Below are 15945 nucleotides of genomic sequence, written 5' to 3'. Positions count from 1 at the left end.
TCTCCCCATCTCTCAATACCTGTTAGAGCACTTCTGATAGAAGAGTGTAGGCAGCAGGTTAGATTTCTCACTTGAGCAGCTCCGAAAAGGGAGGGAACATTTATACCCAAGGCAATGTACTTGTCTGGGATTCTCTGTTCCCTTTGCTATTTCTGCAGATATTTATGCTTAAAAAGAAATTTCTCCCACCCTGGCAGCACAGCCAAACTTCTCCTCTGGTTGGATCAAGTCACCATGAAAAAAAATGTCTCTTTGCCTAAGACAAGCAGATGAGCTGGGGCAGAAAACAAGGGAACAAACATGATGAATGCCCTGGAACCACTTTACAAAGGTAGAGGGGTACATAAAACTATGACTTGTATCAGGTAAAAACATCATCTCCAAGGTCTGTCTTTGTTTCGGTGAACGTGGATATACGTTTGACATTCCTGTCCCAGAGCTGCCCTTCAGCTTATCTGGGAGAAAAGATTTATCATCTTTTCTTTAGTTATTCAGTCCTTCATTAAGCCTTTCCAACCACAGAGAGGAGAACGTAAGACCTGTGGAAGACAGCAGCAAAGATTTCTTATCCTTCCCTTTGGCCAAAGTCCCCAGGCTGTGTTCCCTGAAAGCAGCGGCAGAACCCCTCCCTCGCTCTGCCTCGGTCTGTGTTTAGGTCTCTGGCTTGCTTACACAAAGGAATTCCAACTAGGATTTCAAGGGAAGCCTGGTTCCTACTCTCTCACAGCTCCCAGCAGGCTGGTTCTACCAAAAGATATTCCTATATTCAATATTCTTACAGTATTTCTATAGAAGTATCTGCTTGAATTACAAGGTTTGCTGCTAACCTTTTAAAATGACAATTACTAATACTTTAAAGGAACTCTGACACTGCAAAACTCAAATCCTATGCGGAAGAGTGATTTAAATAAGCAGTATGTCCTTCTGCCTTATGACTGGGTTCACGTATGATGCAAGGAGTTTGCTTCTGCTTTCTTTTTCATTTTCAAAAGACATGCATTGAATGTGTAAGTGTCAAGCATTTGCCTTGCCTCTGAGGCTACACAGCTAAGATTCAGTCACAGCCTTCAAGGGGCTCACAATTCAGGTTTCACAAATGCAAGACTAGAGACAGGTACTAGATTTAACCGTGGGCAAGACTGAAGGAAGAGGGGCTGATTAGGGCTGCAGTATTACAGACTCAAACACCATCACAATAGTCACAGTGATGGTATTTGAGTCTTTTAATACACAAAACGGACACTGAGCAAAGAATTACATCACCAGAAAGGAAACACTTCCAAGATGCAAAACAACCTGGGGGCATCCCTGGTGGCGCAGTGGTTGAGAGTCCGCCTGCCGATGCAGGGGACACGGGTTCGTGCCCCAGTCCGGGAAGATCCCACATGCCACGGAGCGGCTGGGCCCATGAGCCATGGCCGCTGAGCCTGCGCATCCGGAGCCTGTGCTCTGCAACGGGAGAGACCACAACAGTGAGAGGCCTGCGTGCCGCAAAAAAAGAAAACAAAAAAAACCTGGGACTTCGAGAAAAGCCTGAGAATTCAAGTAAGAATCAAGAGTTTGAGTAACAGCGTTGGTCTTGTCAACAATTTATTGGGTACTTTAGGCTCTTCCCTCCAGTGTTCTGTAATTTCAAGGTACCTTCTAAGTAGAAGATGAAAATATTATTATAAAGTCCATTTAAATAAACCTCCTATACGAAAAAGTCACCTCTTTCCAATTTGTTGAAATAAGAGAGTCATAATATTTATTCCATCAAGGGGGTGTGAAGCTTAGTTGGGATTAATTTACTTCTTTACTCCTTCCAGGGCACTTAAAAATTTATATAATCCCATATGTGGTTTGTACAAACAGACTTCATGAGGATCTGATGAGAAATAGTATGAATATTTCATCAAGTTTTTTTCATCATTCTTTCAAGTATAGCCACCCTCATTCTAACTTTTCCAGTCCCTGGTTACAAGGCACCTGGTTACTGTGAGAGCTGCCCAAGGGAGTCCTCAGCCAATCCACTCTGCGTGCTGCTGCCTCATTCATCCCCACAGAACCTTCCCTTGCTGTAGCACCCATCCCCTCCTCTACGCTCACTGGATGCTTGACGCTGGTACAGCATGTACTCTTCACATGTTTATCTGTTTCCCCAGGTACACAGTGAACAACTACAGGACATCAACTTATACTTTGAATCTCTAGCATCTTACATAGTAAATGGCAGAGAAGAGCTGATTAAATAAACGTTCGTCAAATGAATGCATACACAAACCCTCTGCTCTTGTTAGGAGGCAAACCCCAGCCTGTGTCTTCTGAACATGCGACTTGCCCTTCTGTTGCTCTTCTTCTGCCGTTCATCCTCACCCCCACATCTTCCCTGTCCTTTCTCACTCACCTAGTGTGATCTATTTAAGGCAAGAGGTTTTCAACCTTGGCTGCACAGTAGAATCACTGGGGGGAGCTTTATAAACAAAATGAACACTGACGCCTGGCCCCACCAGCAGAGATTTGGATTTACTTGGTTGGGGTGCGGCCCTGGCGTTGGTATTTGGTAAGTGCCCCTGTGGTGAGTGGGAAGTGCAGCCAGGCTTGAGAAACTATGATTTAAAGTGATACTCGGGGCTCCCCTGGTGGCTCAGTGGTTAAGAACCCGCCTGCCAATGCAGGGGACACGGGTTCGAGCCCTGGTCCAGGAAGATCCCACATGCCGCAGGGCAGCTAAGCCCGTGCGCCGCAACTACTGAGCCTGTGCTCTAGAGCCCGCGAGCCACAACTACTGAGCCCGCACGCCACAACTACTGAAGCCCATGCGCCTAGAGCCCGTGCTCCGCAACAAGAGAAGCCACCGCAATGAGAGGCCCTCACAGTGCAACAAAGAGTAGCCGCCGCTCGTCGCAACTAGAGAAAACCTGTGCACAGCAACGAAGACTCAACGCAGCCACAAATAAATTTATTTTAAATAAGTAAATAAATAAGTGATACTCAAGTCCCACCTTCTCCTGAAAAGATGAATGTGCCTCTGATGAGTTTACCTTCCTCTGGCTTCAATGCAGTTACTGTTTTAAACACTTATTAGATCACAAATCAAACACTGCCTGTGACGGTATCTCAGTGTGAGTTTGCTCTTTAACTCACACACTGCATTTTGGTTCATCTCCCGCACCGGACCAGAAGAACCTTGAAGGCAGGAACTGTGCCTTCTACTCCTTTGCATCCCCACGCCATGCACGTGGTGGACCAAAACATACTTTTGATCATTAAAAACAAAAACAAAACCAAAAAACTGAAAACAAAACAAAACCAAACAACCCAGAATCCCTAGTAGAGGCCATTTCAGTTCTACTCTAAGGATATGTCTTTGGTAAGAATAAAAATGCTGCAAAAAGGGTGGGGCAGGATTGAAGCAGAGGAGGGAAAGAGTAAATAAAAGTCAAATGGATAAAAAGCTAAATTAGTCCAAAAGAAAATGTTTCCCAGCTTCTTAAGAGGGTTTTTTTGCAACCCCGAAGCAGAATAAACAAGAGAATTAACTTGGCTAGTGCCCTGATAAGGAGATTTCTTTCTTGGTTATATAATTTTACAAAGTTTCCAGGGTGTAAAGAAAATAATCACCCAGGGAGGACTCCTTACCTTGGACTATACAATTCAGCTCTTGGGTTAATCGGCTCGAAGATCTGCTCAGCTTGACCTGACCCCCTTCCAGCCCTGTGGCCTCAGACTAAGCCTCACATGCAAAAACCCTGTTGTAGAGCTCAGTGTCGTAGAAAGGGGATAAAACATAATCCTTATTGCATAACCTTGATCTTTTGGTGTAGTGGCCTCCGCCTGTGCATGAAAATAAAAAGCTACCCTGGTATCTTCCCCAAGTGGCCGGTGTTCCATGGGTCTGCCTACCCTAGAATGATCTAGGCAAACTCTCCTACTAAATTGTGTTAAAGGGAAATATTTGGTGCAATTACCTTAAAGGGTAGCTTTAAAGTCTTGTTCTGTGTACATATCCCAGAAAAGATTTATCTTCACATGGCTTCTCTACTTGGTCATGAAGTAAGACCACAGGAAGGGCTCACTGAATCATTAGGTACACCCTCTGCTAAGTCGAGATAAGGTCATCAGATAGGGATGTGTTTTCTATATCAGGGGTCCCAAACCCCTGGGCCACGGACTGGTACTCGTCCGCAGCCTGTTAGGAACCGGGCCGCACAGCAGGAGGAGAGTGGCGGGCGAGCGAGCAAAGCTTCACCTGCCGCTCCCCATCGCCCCCCATCGCCCGCATCACTACCCGACGCATCCTCCACCTCACCCCCAGTCTGTGGAAAGATTGTGTTCCAAGAAACTGGTCCCTGGTGCCAAAAAGGTTGGGGACCGCTGTTATATATCAACGTTTATCCTAGTTGCTGAGCCACAAATTTAACAACTGGTCCCAAAAGCATGTACATTTCTATACATTAATTCAATGTATGTTCTTTTGCCTGGGGTGGCCATTTTAACACTGGCCATATTTTACTTTAATTTCTAATTATTGGTTGAAATCATGATTCAAAGACATTTAACTCTGCTCTTGATTGATTAGTAATGATAGTAACAAGTTGTCCTTTGTAGATTAACGCTGCTGACCCATCTAATAGGATATGAGTTGATAGACTGTCACTGATCTAGCCATGCTTTGCTCCCTGTTCTTCTTGTGTCTAGTGGTCTGCATTTGACCTCATGAGCCAAGAACCAAGAGCCACTAAAATCCTCCAGTCACCAAAGGTACCCAAAATAATGGCATGTGTCCTGCCAGCTACTTCTTGTTGACACTGACAAAATGGAAATGACTGGTTAATTTACTAAAGCAAAAGGAAAAGAAAAATGTGGCTCTTTTTATTTACGAATAAATGCTAACTTCTTTATTTACTAATAAATGCTAACTAGAATTAGTAAAACTAGGATCTGGGAACCTGGAATCCATGGTACCATAGATAATAAACTGAATCATCAAATCAGTGTGTACCATCTAAAATCAAAAACAGAGATAAACTACAAGTTTTCAAGGCGTAGGGTTAAGGATCCGTGAAAATGAATGAATTCACAAGGAATTTTGCTTCCTCAAATTAGAGTTTAGGTAGTAGTGCTTGACAGTCCTTAATGATACCCCTGATAGCTGCAAACAAGTATTTATTTAACATGATTTATAACCTAAGGTACAAACCAAAGGTCATTAGGTTCTACAGGAACAATTTTTTTTTTATTTTTTTTTTTACAGGAACATTTTTGAATGTGTTCCACTGAAAGAGAAGTGATGGATTTAGAACCCAGGACACTTAAATCATCAGGGAAAATGTATCACTGAGGTAATGAGCACGCCAGGGCCTGAAAACTCAAGAATGTTCCCCTAAGTGAAAACAAGCAGCTCTATCTTCTCAGAACATGGCTGACTCAATCATCAAGCTGGAATGTTATTTACACAGTCCCAAGCAAACTAAGAAGAATCCTCTGGTCTGTAACCAAGGGCATTCAGAATGTTATGTCTGCAAAAGCAAAGTTTTTGATGATTCCTGATTCCTTGAAAAAGAGCTAGTTTACCTAATGCAGGTAAATGTTAACAACTGCCTTCCTACCACCTTACCCAGAAAGGACCACCAGCATGATATTTCATGCCTCTTTAATTAATAACTTGGATTTGTTAAATATTTAGCAAGGTGGGCAAGTCTGGCTTCTGAATTCTGCCCCATCTAACAACTCAGAATAATCACCCTGTCTTCTTTTTCCTCCCACTTGCAGGAGGGGTCGTGATGGAACCTGGTCCACACAGCAGGATAATGTTGAGGTTAGGCATCAGGAAAAATAAACTTCCTAATTACGAAACATTTGACCAAAGGGGTCAGACTGTGGTGTTCCTTTCTTTGGAGTGGGAGGGGAGATCAAGAAAGATGTAGAACGCAACCTTTCCAGATGGAAGGGGGGAATTCTCACTTGAGTCTAGGATAGACAACATAAAGAGACAGCTCTGAGAGTCATTATCCTTTTGATAAGCTCTGGCATCATTCAGTACTTTAAACTACTGGTTTATAAGTTAATGCAAAAGTACCCAGGATCTGGGAAGAGTTTATCCACTTAGCAGGGTCTGTGTGGCCTAATTATTTCAAAACATACTAACCTCAAGAGAAGGCAGCATCATTATTTAATTTGTACACAAATTATCTAGCCCTCAACAAATATCAGCTAAGAGAAATGATCATTCATTCACCCTTTAGAGGTAGAGAGTTTGAGATCCCTAGGGGTGTGGACCTTGGTCACTTACAAGCTATTGGCAAACATCGGGGGCAAGCTAACTCTCTGTTTTTGTATTTTTTTCCCTGTGGGTGACTTGTCTCCCCACTTTATTAGAACTGCTATTGAGGTAGGCAGGGAGGCTGGTTTCCTTACCCACCCTCTGACAGTGTTGGCCCAGGACAGACAGCGTGGCCAATGCTTTCAGAAGATGAACACTCAGATTGCTGGTATATCTTGTTCCCTGACCTTGACAGTCAGAGAACATTGTCAAAGCACTCACCTGTCTTCTCTCTGAACCAAGGTACTGGAGAATCAGCCGGGTGTTCACACTGTGACTCCAGGTGTTTCCTAGTGCAGCTGTCACACAGCTGGATCCAGAAATGCCTGAAACGAAACAGGGCAAAACCATGATTATGGACACCTTATCTTGTCATGGTGTTTCACATAAACAAAAGTCCAGTCACTGCTCATTGCTCAGAGAGTACTCAGGAGCCCAGGTCTTTACCACAAAAGTTGATGAAGGAGAGAAGGAAGAGACTAAAAAGAAAAAACAGCATGGGTTTCCTTCAGCCTCAATGAAAGTAACCACCACTGGGCTCAGAGATAACAGAGTTATATATCAATAAGAGGTTGCACTGCAAGGAAGCTTGGAGCCATTGCTAATACTGAATCAAGCCACTCAACATCCATGGCAGAAAAGCATGACCCTACTACACAGAATAAGAGCCAGTTATGAAATAGTCTCAGTTTAATAATGGCAGAAAAGCATGACCCTACTACACAGAATAAGAGTCAGTTATGAAATAGTCTCAGTTTAATAATGGCAGAAAAGCATGACCCTACTACACAGAATAAGAGCCAGTTATGAAATAGTCTTAGTTTAATAGAGTTGTTAAGACTTTTTCAGCTTGATAAGAGTCTTAATTCAATTTTCTTTATCCATATGGAAGTGGTGGCATATGTATATAAAATTCCCATGCCATTCCAACCGCGGAACGTACACGCACCCAGAAGAGGAATCTGGAAGATCTCACCATTTCATATCTAATCTGTATTAGACATTCTTATCCCAAGAGAAACATTCTTTTACTTTCTAAGACTTTCCTATAAGGGGGAGGATCTGAAGTAAAATTTATCCGAGTTTCTAGTCTACACCAAGTTGTACTTCAGCTACTCTCTGACATCTCCAGAGCTTCACTGATCTCTCCTGACATCACCAGGAGGAACCCATTCCTGCACTCCTCCTGTTTCTTCTGCATTAGAGGCGGGCTCGCAAGTCCCAGCACTTAGAAGCCAGCCCCCACTATCATATGTAGCACATCCTGAGGTCTCCTCCAAACTCCTGTGCTCACTTTGGCCCTGGGCCATGAGATGAGTCTTAGCCTAAGGGGGCATAGTGGGATTTGTAGTTTGCCTTGTACCCTCAAGATGCCATCTCTTTCCAATGAGGAGACCAAGTACCAAAAGGCTGAAGTCCACTGAATCAGCTAAAGCAAAATGAGGGCTTGAGTTTCTCATCTGTTGCCTGCTCAGGGCATCATCTGATATTCACCCCTCTGTGTGGAACAGGAATTCCTCCTTTCTGGGTCAGCATCTTTCAGGGTGGCCTCCCAGCTCTGCATGGTCTTAAGCTCCTGGGATCAAATAGAGCAACAGATGAATGGAATTCAGTGGTTCTAGGCTGGAGGTGATTCTGTGGGTCACGTCTAGGTGGGAGTGCTGTGGCGTCTAGAGGGTAGAGGCCGGGGATGCTGCCAAACATCCTATGAGGCACAGGCCAGTCCACACCACAAAGAATTATTCTGCCCCAGACAAAATAGTGCCGATGGTGAGAACCCATGGGATAGCAAAAAACACCCCTATGTTTTCTCTGGTTCAAGCAGGTATGGGAACGAACTGGATGGCATCAACATCCAGGGCCTCAACAAACCTGGGGATTTCAGAGGGAGGGAGAATTGAGCGAAGGAAAGAATAAAGTTTAGGGTGACCTTGGCTCATCGTGCACACAATTCAAAACACACACGAATTAATTTGAAAACATATAATCTAGACTGTGCTGATCTGATCACACCACTCCCCTAAAATCCTTCCACAGTCCTTGTGCCTGAGGATAAAATACTAACTTCTGAACTAGGTGTTCTGAATGCTTTGTCATCATCTTCATCTGCGTCTCTCTCTGGCCCCATTTCTCTCAATGGATGGTCCCTTAACCTCCTGACTTCTCTGTCCCCACCCTCCTTGACCTGATAAAGCTTCCCCCTCTTCCGGCATCCAATGTACTGGCTTCTTCTGCTTCTTGTATCAACCATGTTGAGTATTCCTTTTCCTTCTCCTCTTTTCTTCTCCCTCTCCCCTTAGTCGTGGGTGGACCTCAGGGAGCTGGCCATGGCCAGTTTTTTCCCTAACACCCACCTGCCTTCAGTGGCTGGGAAGGTAATGTACATCAATAAAGAGGCCAGGTGTCTGCATTTTAACACGTAGAAAGTCTTCACTACCACAAACAGATGTACTCTCTTCCATTTTTCTTGAAATACATGACCCTCTAAGTCTGTCTTTCATTTCCCACTTTTTGATAGAGACACATAACAGAAAATTATTTTCTGCTTTAAGAAAACCAACACTGCAAGGGCAGTGGCCACTGATGTTCCTTTTTCTTGCATTTTTGCCAAAAGCTTTGTCGAGATAATTCACATGTTGTACAATCCAGCCATTTAAAGTGTACAGTTCAATGGTTTTTACTATATTCAGAGTCGATCAACCATCACTACAATCAACTCTGGAACATTTCATCACCCCCCAAGAAACTCCATATCCCTTAGCCATAAGCCTCCAGCCCCTCTTTCCTGCCCTGGAGCCCTAGGCAATCATTAATCTACTTTTTGTCTAAATATTAAGTGTTAGGAGATGACGGGGAGTAGTGGAGACTGTGGTGAATTAGACATGATCTCAAGGGGACAGCCCCTGTTCAGCTCCAGCTGCTGTTGTCACATGGCAATATGAGTTCACGGTTAGCCACACCTTTTGATCTTTTAATTTTTAAAATCAACACTTTAAGTACAATCTTCTGATTGGAAAATGTTGGCTTATTTTAAAAAATTTTAAAAACACATAAATAAACATGCTGATGAGCCACATATGAGTCATTCTCACCAAGCTTGCAATGTCTGCTCCATATGGCATGTCCTCACTGTTGACAAGGACGACACCCACAGGTGGATGATTTCTAAGCCTTTGTCTCAACCTCCCACTTAACCTCAGCACCTGTCCCCCATTTTCAACCACAAGATCTTCCTGCCTGACATAATGAATTTGGGCACCATAAACTCAGTATCTTCAAATTGAGCTCATCCCTTCCTGTATAAACGTACTCCTCCTTCTTTGGCCTTCCAGTGAATCTGGCTTGAAACCTCAGTTCCATTTAAAAATGTCTCCCTCTCCTGTGCTTCTCAATTCCAAGAAACTGTGAAGACGGATTGATTTCCCTGTAAAGTCTCACTTACATCCATTCATCCCACCCCAACCTAGATCAGACCCACATTAGCTTTCCCCTGGGGGGATGGCTGCTGTCACTTTCTCGCGGCTCTCCATGCTCCTGTCAGTTTCTCCCTACGAAAGCATCCTCTCTTCTACCGCCCGATTAATCTCCCCAAGCACACATCTAAGCGCGCTGCCCTGCCACTTATGATCAGCCTGCTCAGAAACTTTTGGCGGCTCCCAAGTGCCTTTAAAGAGTTCTAAATTCCTAAGACTGGCATTCTTGCAGCTGTGCCCGACCTGCCTCTCCACACCTCTTCCCTCCATCCCACTTCGTAAAGACTCTGCTCCGATTTAATCACTCCTTCCTCGTGCCGCCTCCACACCTGAATGCCTCTATGCCCGTGCAGTCTTCAGTACCGCTTCTGACACGCCACCTCCCTGATCATCACAGAAATAATGCCTTCCTCCTCCAAACGCCCATAATACTCAGCTCACTCTCTCACATTACCGCCATTTTTTAACCCTGTGGTATATGACTTGCGTGCTTTTCTGACCACCCCTAATGTATATTTTAAGAGGGCCAAATCCATGTCTGACTTATGGTAGTATGCCTGATCACGAAGTCTGAGACCCAGAGGATGCTTCATAAATAGTGGTTGAATAGTCAATAAGTTATTCTTACTAAACTTTGAACCATGGTATCTATTTGTTTTAGCAGCAGATTTACATTCTTCATTCTACCTTGCTTAAGCCAAAATTAATAGATTTACATTTTTCAAGCAAACTCTAGAAACTTGTTGCTTCAATGCCCACTAAGTCATAGCATGACGTGAGCCTGAGTTTGCCAAGAAAGAGCTACGTGTGAATAATTAGGAGCTGCTAATTAGTTAAGCACTCCAAAAAAATTTGTGGTGATACGACTGTAGGTGCACTTCCCAGGCCTAGAAGATGTTTATAGGGGTCAGAGCCACAATTGACCAATAGTGGCTATTTAAAGAATTCCATGTGCCCAAACCAATGAAAATAGTATTTAAAAAAGTACCCACATGCCTGGCTGCTTGTCAGACAGGTAAGCTGGGGTTCTTAACCAAGGGCCATGAGTGAAAATAACCAGGGAGAAGTTTTCAGTGGAAACCTTAAGTGGGCAAGCTTGAGGAGATATATCTTCAGGAGTGCTCACAAACATTAAGCCACCACCAGAGCAATAACAGCAGGGCCTTGAAAGTTCAATGATAAGGAAAAACAATATTTTTAAAGTGCTATAAGCTAGGCACTAGGTAAGCCCTTTAAATAAGGAGGGCTTACATCTTATTTGAGCTTCATATCTTAGGTACATCTTTTCTGATCCTTACAACCACCCTATGAGGTAGGTGATATCATCATCCCTATTGACAGACCAAGGCTGTAAGAGATTAAGTAATTCTCCCAAGGTCACATGGTTGGTTAATGATAGAGTGAGGATTCGAAACCAGGCTGAGTCTTTTTTTTTTGCAGTATAGTTGGTTTACAATGTTGTGTTAGTTTCAGGTGTACAGCAAGTGATTCAGTTATGTGTGTGTGTGTGTGTGTGTGTGTGTGTGTGTATTCTTTTTCAGATTCTTCTCCCTTATAGGTTATTACAAAATATTGAGTAGTGTTCCCTATGCTATACAGGTCCTTGTTGGTTATCTATTTTATATATAGTAGCATGTATATGACTGGGTCTTAACCACTACTCCAATTAGCCTTCTCCAGGCTCATTATGTCAAATAGCTGGCTACTCTGCCAGCCCGGGGTGGGAGTGGGGAGGGGTGGGCGGCTGGGAAGGGCCTGAAGAGCCCAGAGGCCCATCTCTGGGAAGACACTGATGGAAGTATGTTGTGAGCATCTTATCAACTCATCTGAACTCTGTGTGTCACTCAGGCTCTACACTCGGCTTCCTTTGTTCTGATATACAGTGATAACCCAGGGCAAGGGGTTTCCAGAAAGACGATGCATGCTCTGGCTTGGCAAGTTATTTAACCTCGCTCAACTGGCCCAGCCACTGGATTCATGCAAATCAGATGGCCTGAAACTGACCCTCTCTGGTTGGAGGCTTAAAAAAATCTGGGCAGGATTGAAAAATATTTTCACTTAATAGGGCTTTGAATATGGAAAAACAATTGAAGGGTGGTTATAGGTGGTGGGATGGCTTGAGAAAGAGAAGTGGGGAAGCTGTCAGTTACTATAAATTTGTAACTTTATTTTCAACTAGAAAACTCAGTGGTCCCTAATGTCTTTTGACTTTTAAGCATTCCTATGTGAGGCTGGCATAAATGATCATTAATGCTGTTTATGGGAAAGTTAAGGTAGAAGGAATCTGCTTACTGGCTTTTCAGGAAAGGTGATTTCCTGCGCAATGACCTAATTGGTCCAGAAATAGATAAGTGAATCTTTTCTATGCTCATTTTAAGCAGAAGGGATAAAAATTGGGGCATTCTCTCCGTCGCTCCTTTTTGATGACTGTGACATTTATGTCTGCCAAGGCAGTATGTACTGGAATTTGGTTGATTCCAATACAAATCAAAAAAATCAAGTAAGTGAACTGGGTTTTGAAAATATTTTCAATATTGGGGATTTTTCATTGTCACAGGATTGAGCTTGTAGAAGTGCCTGCTTAAGCCACAGAGAGAAAATCTAATTTATTTATACTGAAGTCAGGTCTCTCTAAAAAAGACAGGGGGAATATTCATACTCTGCTCTCTCGGAGACCCTTTTAGGTCAGTCAAAGCATGTTCTCTTTCTGTAATTGCTTATCCATCTGTAAAACATGAATAATAATTCTTGCCTCCAGGCAACCAAAGGTTCTTGGTGACCCTTAGATGAAGATACTTGATATGTATGAATGACAGGAACAATGATGATCAAACACAGAAGATGAAATTCTAGGGAGAAAAAAAGTTTAATCATCACCTTCCACATTTTTTTATTCTTCTAGTAATGAGGCAGGTTAGTAAAGCTTAGGAGTGAAGTGGTTAAAAACAACAGAATTTGGATTCTGGAATATCTTTCATGACTACTGTCTTTAGATCCAATTCCCTACTCCTTTGGAGTGGGAGCTGGTTATGAAGACAAATTTCTTACAAGGCAAGAAGCTCTCTCTCTCTGCTCTGTACACAGGGCGTAGTTCTTGTGCAATCAGACTGGAGGAGGATAATCAGGTTGCTAAGCAGCCTTGATTTCCAAAAAGGTAATGGGCCTCTGGTACCAACCAGTGTCAGTGTTCAGAAGGGGGCTGTTGGGGAGCTTTCAGTGAGGAAGCTCCTTCTCTGAAAACATTTCAATTTATGACTCCTGTGCTAATAAGCATTTCTGGGAGGTCAACTTGAATCTCCAGTACATAACATAAAAGTGTGCCCTGCAGCAAAAGGGTCAACTTTAAAAGACTAGACTTTTCCATGTTAAAAAAAAAAACAAAACGTGTAAACAAAGCAGTGATTCCCAGAATAGGAACAGAGGGGAAGGAGAAGTTCATGGCTTAAGCGGGCTGGGTACTCTGGACACTCAGTCCCTCCTTCCCCTTTAGATGAAAGACAACTTATTGAGACTAGAAAGAGGAAATTTTAAAAAACGAAAAAGAATTAAAATACTTACAAATGATTTCAGTACTGAAATAAGTTCGGGGAAAGGGACAGTATGTTACCACTGGAGTGGTAATGAGAGAGTGCTCCTTCTGACCTCTCATCCTCACATCCTGAGGCGTGTTCTATACGATGCATGATAGCATGTGGCCGGCTGCTAGATGGAAGACAGGACCCTGGAGCTCTATTTCTGACTTAGCTGTGGGCTTTTAATGAGACCAGGTGGGAGAAGAGAGTGATGTAACAAAGAATATCAGAGCAGGCCTCGGTAACGACCAGTTACTTCAGTTCTCTGAGCCTCAGTTTCCTCATCCATGAACAGAAGGGGTTGTTCAAAACTATCTCCAAAGTTCTCGCCTTTTCTAAAAACTTTGAATCTATGGTATTTTAATGATAAGAAATTAGTTCCTCATTCTGGACCTCACTTTTTCCAGGAAGTCTGAGAATGCTCTACTCCACGTGCTGTCTTTGAATGTTTGTGCCCTTACCCAGCACCCATTTAAGCCTGAAGAGAGTGCAGACGTGGGGTCCTTCTCCTAAGAGCAGATTTCTCTCCAACTAGGGATTTTCTTAGCCAATCCTACCTCCTAAAACCTTTTGATGGGTAAACATGTGTTGGCCAGTGGCCAAGTCCCAGCAAACACAACTTCATAAGGACAAAGCTTAAAGATGGGAGTCTGAGTGAAAGAGTAGGGATTAGAAAGGGATTATCATTCATTAATTTCAGTTTCTCCTGTTTAAACCCAGGCCCATGGAAGTTGCTGAGCTTCAGCATACTGTCGTTTTGGTTGTTGTTGGGTCATTCATTTGGACTGAGGAAGTGACTGAGAATCTCGTTTAGCCCCAGTAGAAAGATGAAGTAGGGAAATATTTAGGTCTGCTTTTTCCCAAGTTTCTCAAGTTAGCCTAAGTTACTTCTGGTGGTAGATCATCAGCTCTTTTTCTATTTGATGCAGAAAACCAGAATTTCAGCGACCCACATTGAACAGGCTGACAATCAAAAGGGAGGAGGACTGCCAAGGAGAGGGTATTCGAGAATAAGGATTCAAGATGACCTACAAGCTCCATGAGGCCACAGAGCAAAGGTATCATATAAAAGTGATTGAGACAGGCTCAGACATCTATCCACCAGCAAAATTAATTTCCTGGGGGGCCTGTGCTTCACTAACTGAACCTGTGAAACAGCTGTATTGAGCATGCACGCCACTTCCTTGGGTCTTTAAAACTGACAATGGTCTGTAGGTCAAGTTCCAACGGAAGTGATATTTCTGACCTAGCTCTATAAATAGAGCACTGGAAAAAACTCATCAGCTGCAAATGGCCCAGCGACCACACGCTATCTATTAAGTAAGTAACCACAGTATCTGTGCTGCCATTTTAGATGAGAAAAATATTTCTCTTGTTATTTATAATCTTCTGAGCCTTGAGATTCTCAAAATACTTTAAAGCTATTAGTCTTCTTTTAGATGTACAAATAAAGGATCTGAGGCATAAAACCACACAATAACTGCCTCAACAGTATCTGTCCACGGAGGAAGGCCTTCGGCCTGACTAAAGAACAAGGCTGCTTCACTGTGGGAAAGCAACAGGATTTCATTCCCAATGTCTCTCGGCTACAGGTGAAAGAGGTGATTGCAGTCCAGTCTTTCCTTGCACAGCACACGCAGGCTGGTCCAAGTTTCAATAAAACTCATTACTGAGGAAGGTGAGAAATGTGAAGAAGGCAAGAAAAGGTGGGGTGATCAGAACCTTTGGAATGCAAGAGTTAGAGATGGAGTAATCCTCCACAGCAGAAGGTAGAAATAGAGTTAAGCTAATCACTAGGATAAAGACTGGTTATGCATCAGCACAAACGACTCAAACAACTCCACTGGTTTTTGTGCAGGGAGGAAATACTTTAAGTTTCCCATAGTCTCAGAGTGGACATGTAGGTTATCATCCAACCAGGACGCTTTTGAAAATGAAGCAGGGACATTTTAGTAAGTATATTGGGATAACAAAGATAAATTGGGACTACTCTGGGCAAGTCAAGATGTATGGTCACCCTACAGAGATATCTCGTAGGAAGTGTCCAGAAATCGGGATGAGGATGCTCACCTTACAAAAAACTGATCATTCCGGAACCCATCTCACTTACCAACCAAAAGTTCTCTAGGGGTTAACTGCACAGGACTTCTTGGCTATGTTTGCAGTGACAATCGTGAAGGTCCTTAAAGACAGCTAGGAAAACATAGGTTTGAGTAGAACAGAACTAGGGTGTCTGAATAGAAAGGAGCAATCTCCCCCGACCCAGTTCAGCTTCCAACATTGCCCAGGAGGCCAGGCCCCTGAACCCTTTCTCCAATAACACAGCTTTCCTCCTGCTATCCTCCATTTAAGGGAAAAAAAAAAAAAAAATCCTGAACAGTGGCTTGCAGCTAGGTCTGCTGACCCTTTGAAAAGAACACTTTAATTAAAAATAATTTCACTCACTAGAGAAAACACATACTATCCTTAAGTAAATGCTGGCAAAATAAAACAAAGAAAATAAAAACCCAAACATTTAAGAAAAGCTGAGACATTTTCTTTTTAATTTAGGCTTCATTCAGTGTAAGCCAGGAAGATGCTTATGTGAAATGGGCTT

The 15945-nt window shown here is 43.1% G+C and overlaps 1 protein-coding gene across 2 annotated transcripts in view; it reads right to left on the bottom strand.

The window, feature by feature from the left end:
- RAD51B (RAD51 paralog B) overlaps positions 1–15945 on the bottom strand; it is a 689357-nt gene that overhangs the window by 124095 nt on the left and 549317 nt on the right. For both annotated transcript variants that reach the window (XM_027111592.1, XM_027111593.1), the window contains exon 9: positions 6527–6630. In XM_027111592.1, the coding sequence (XP_026967393.1) occupies positions 6527–6630 (104 nt within the window). The remainder of the gene's footprint in view (positions 1–6526; positions 6631–15945) is intronic.

The sequence above is a fragment of the Aethalodelphis obliquidens genome, unplaced genomic scaffold (assembly GCF_003676395.1).
Source record: "Aethalodelphis obliquidens isolate GAN/ISIS:26980383/991018 unplaced genomic scaffold, ASM367639v1 scaffold10, whole genome shotgun sequence".
In the NCBI taxonomy this organism is placed as follows: domain Eukaryota; kingdom Metazoa; phylum Chordata; class Mammalia; order Artiodactyla; family Delphinidae; genus Aethalodelphis; species Aethalodelphis obliquidens.
Note: the sequence above shows the minus strand (reverse complement) of the source record. Positions and strands in the feature narration are given on the sequence as shown.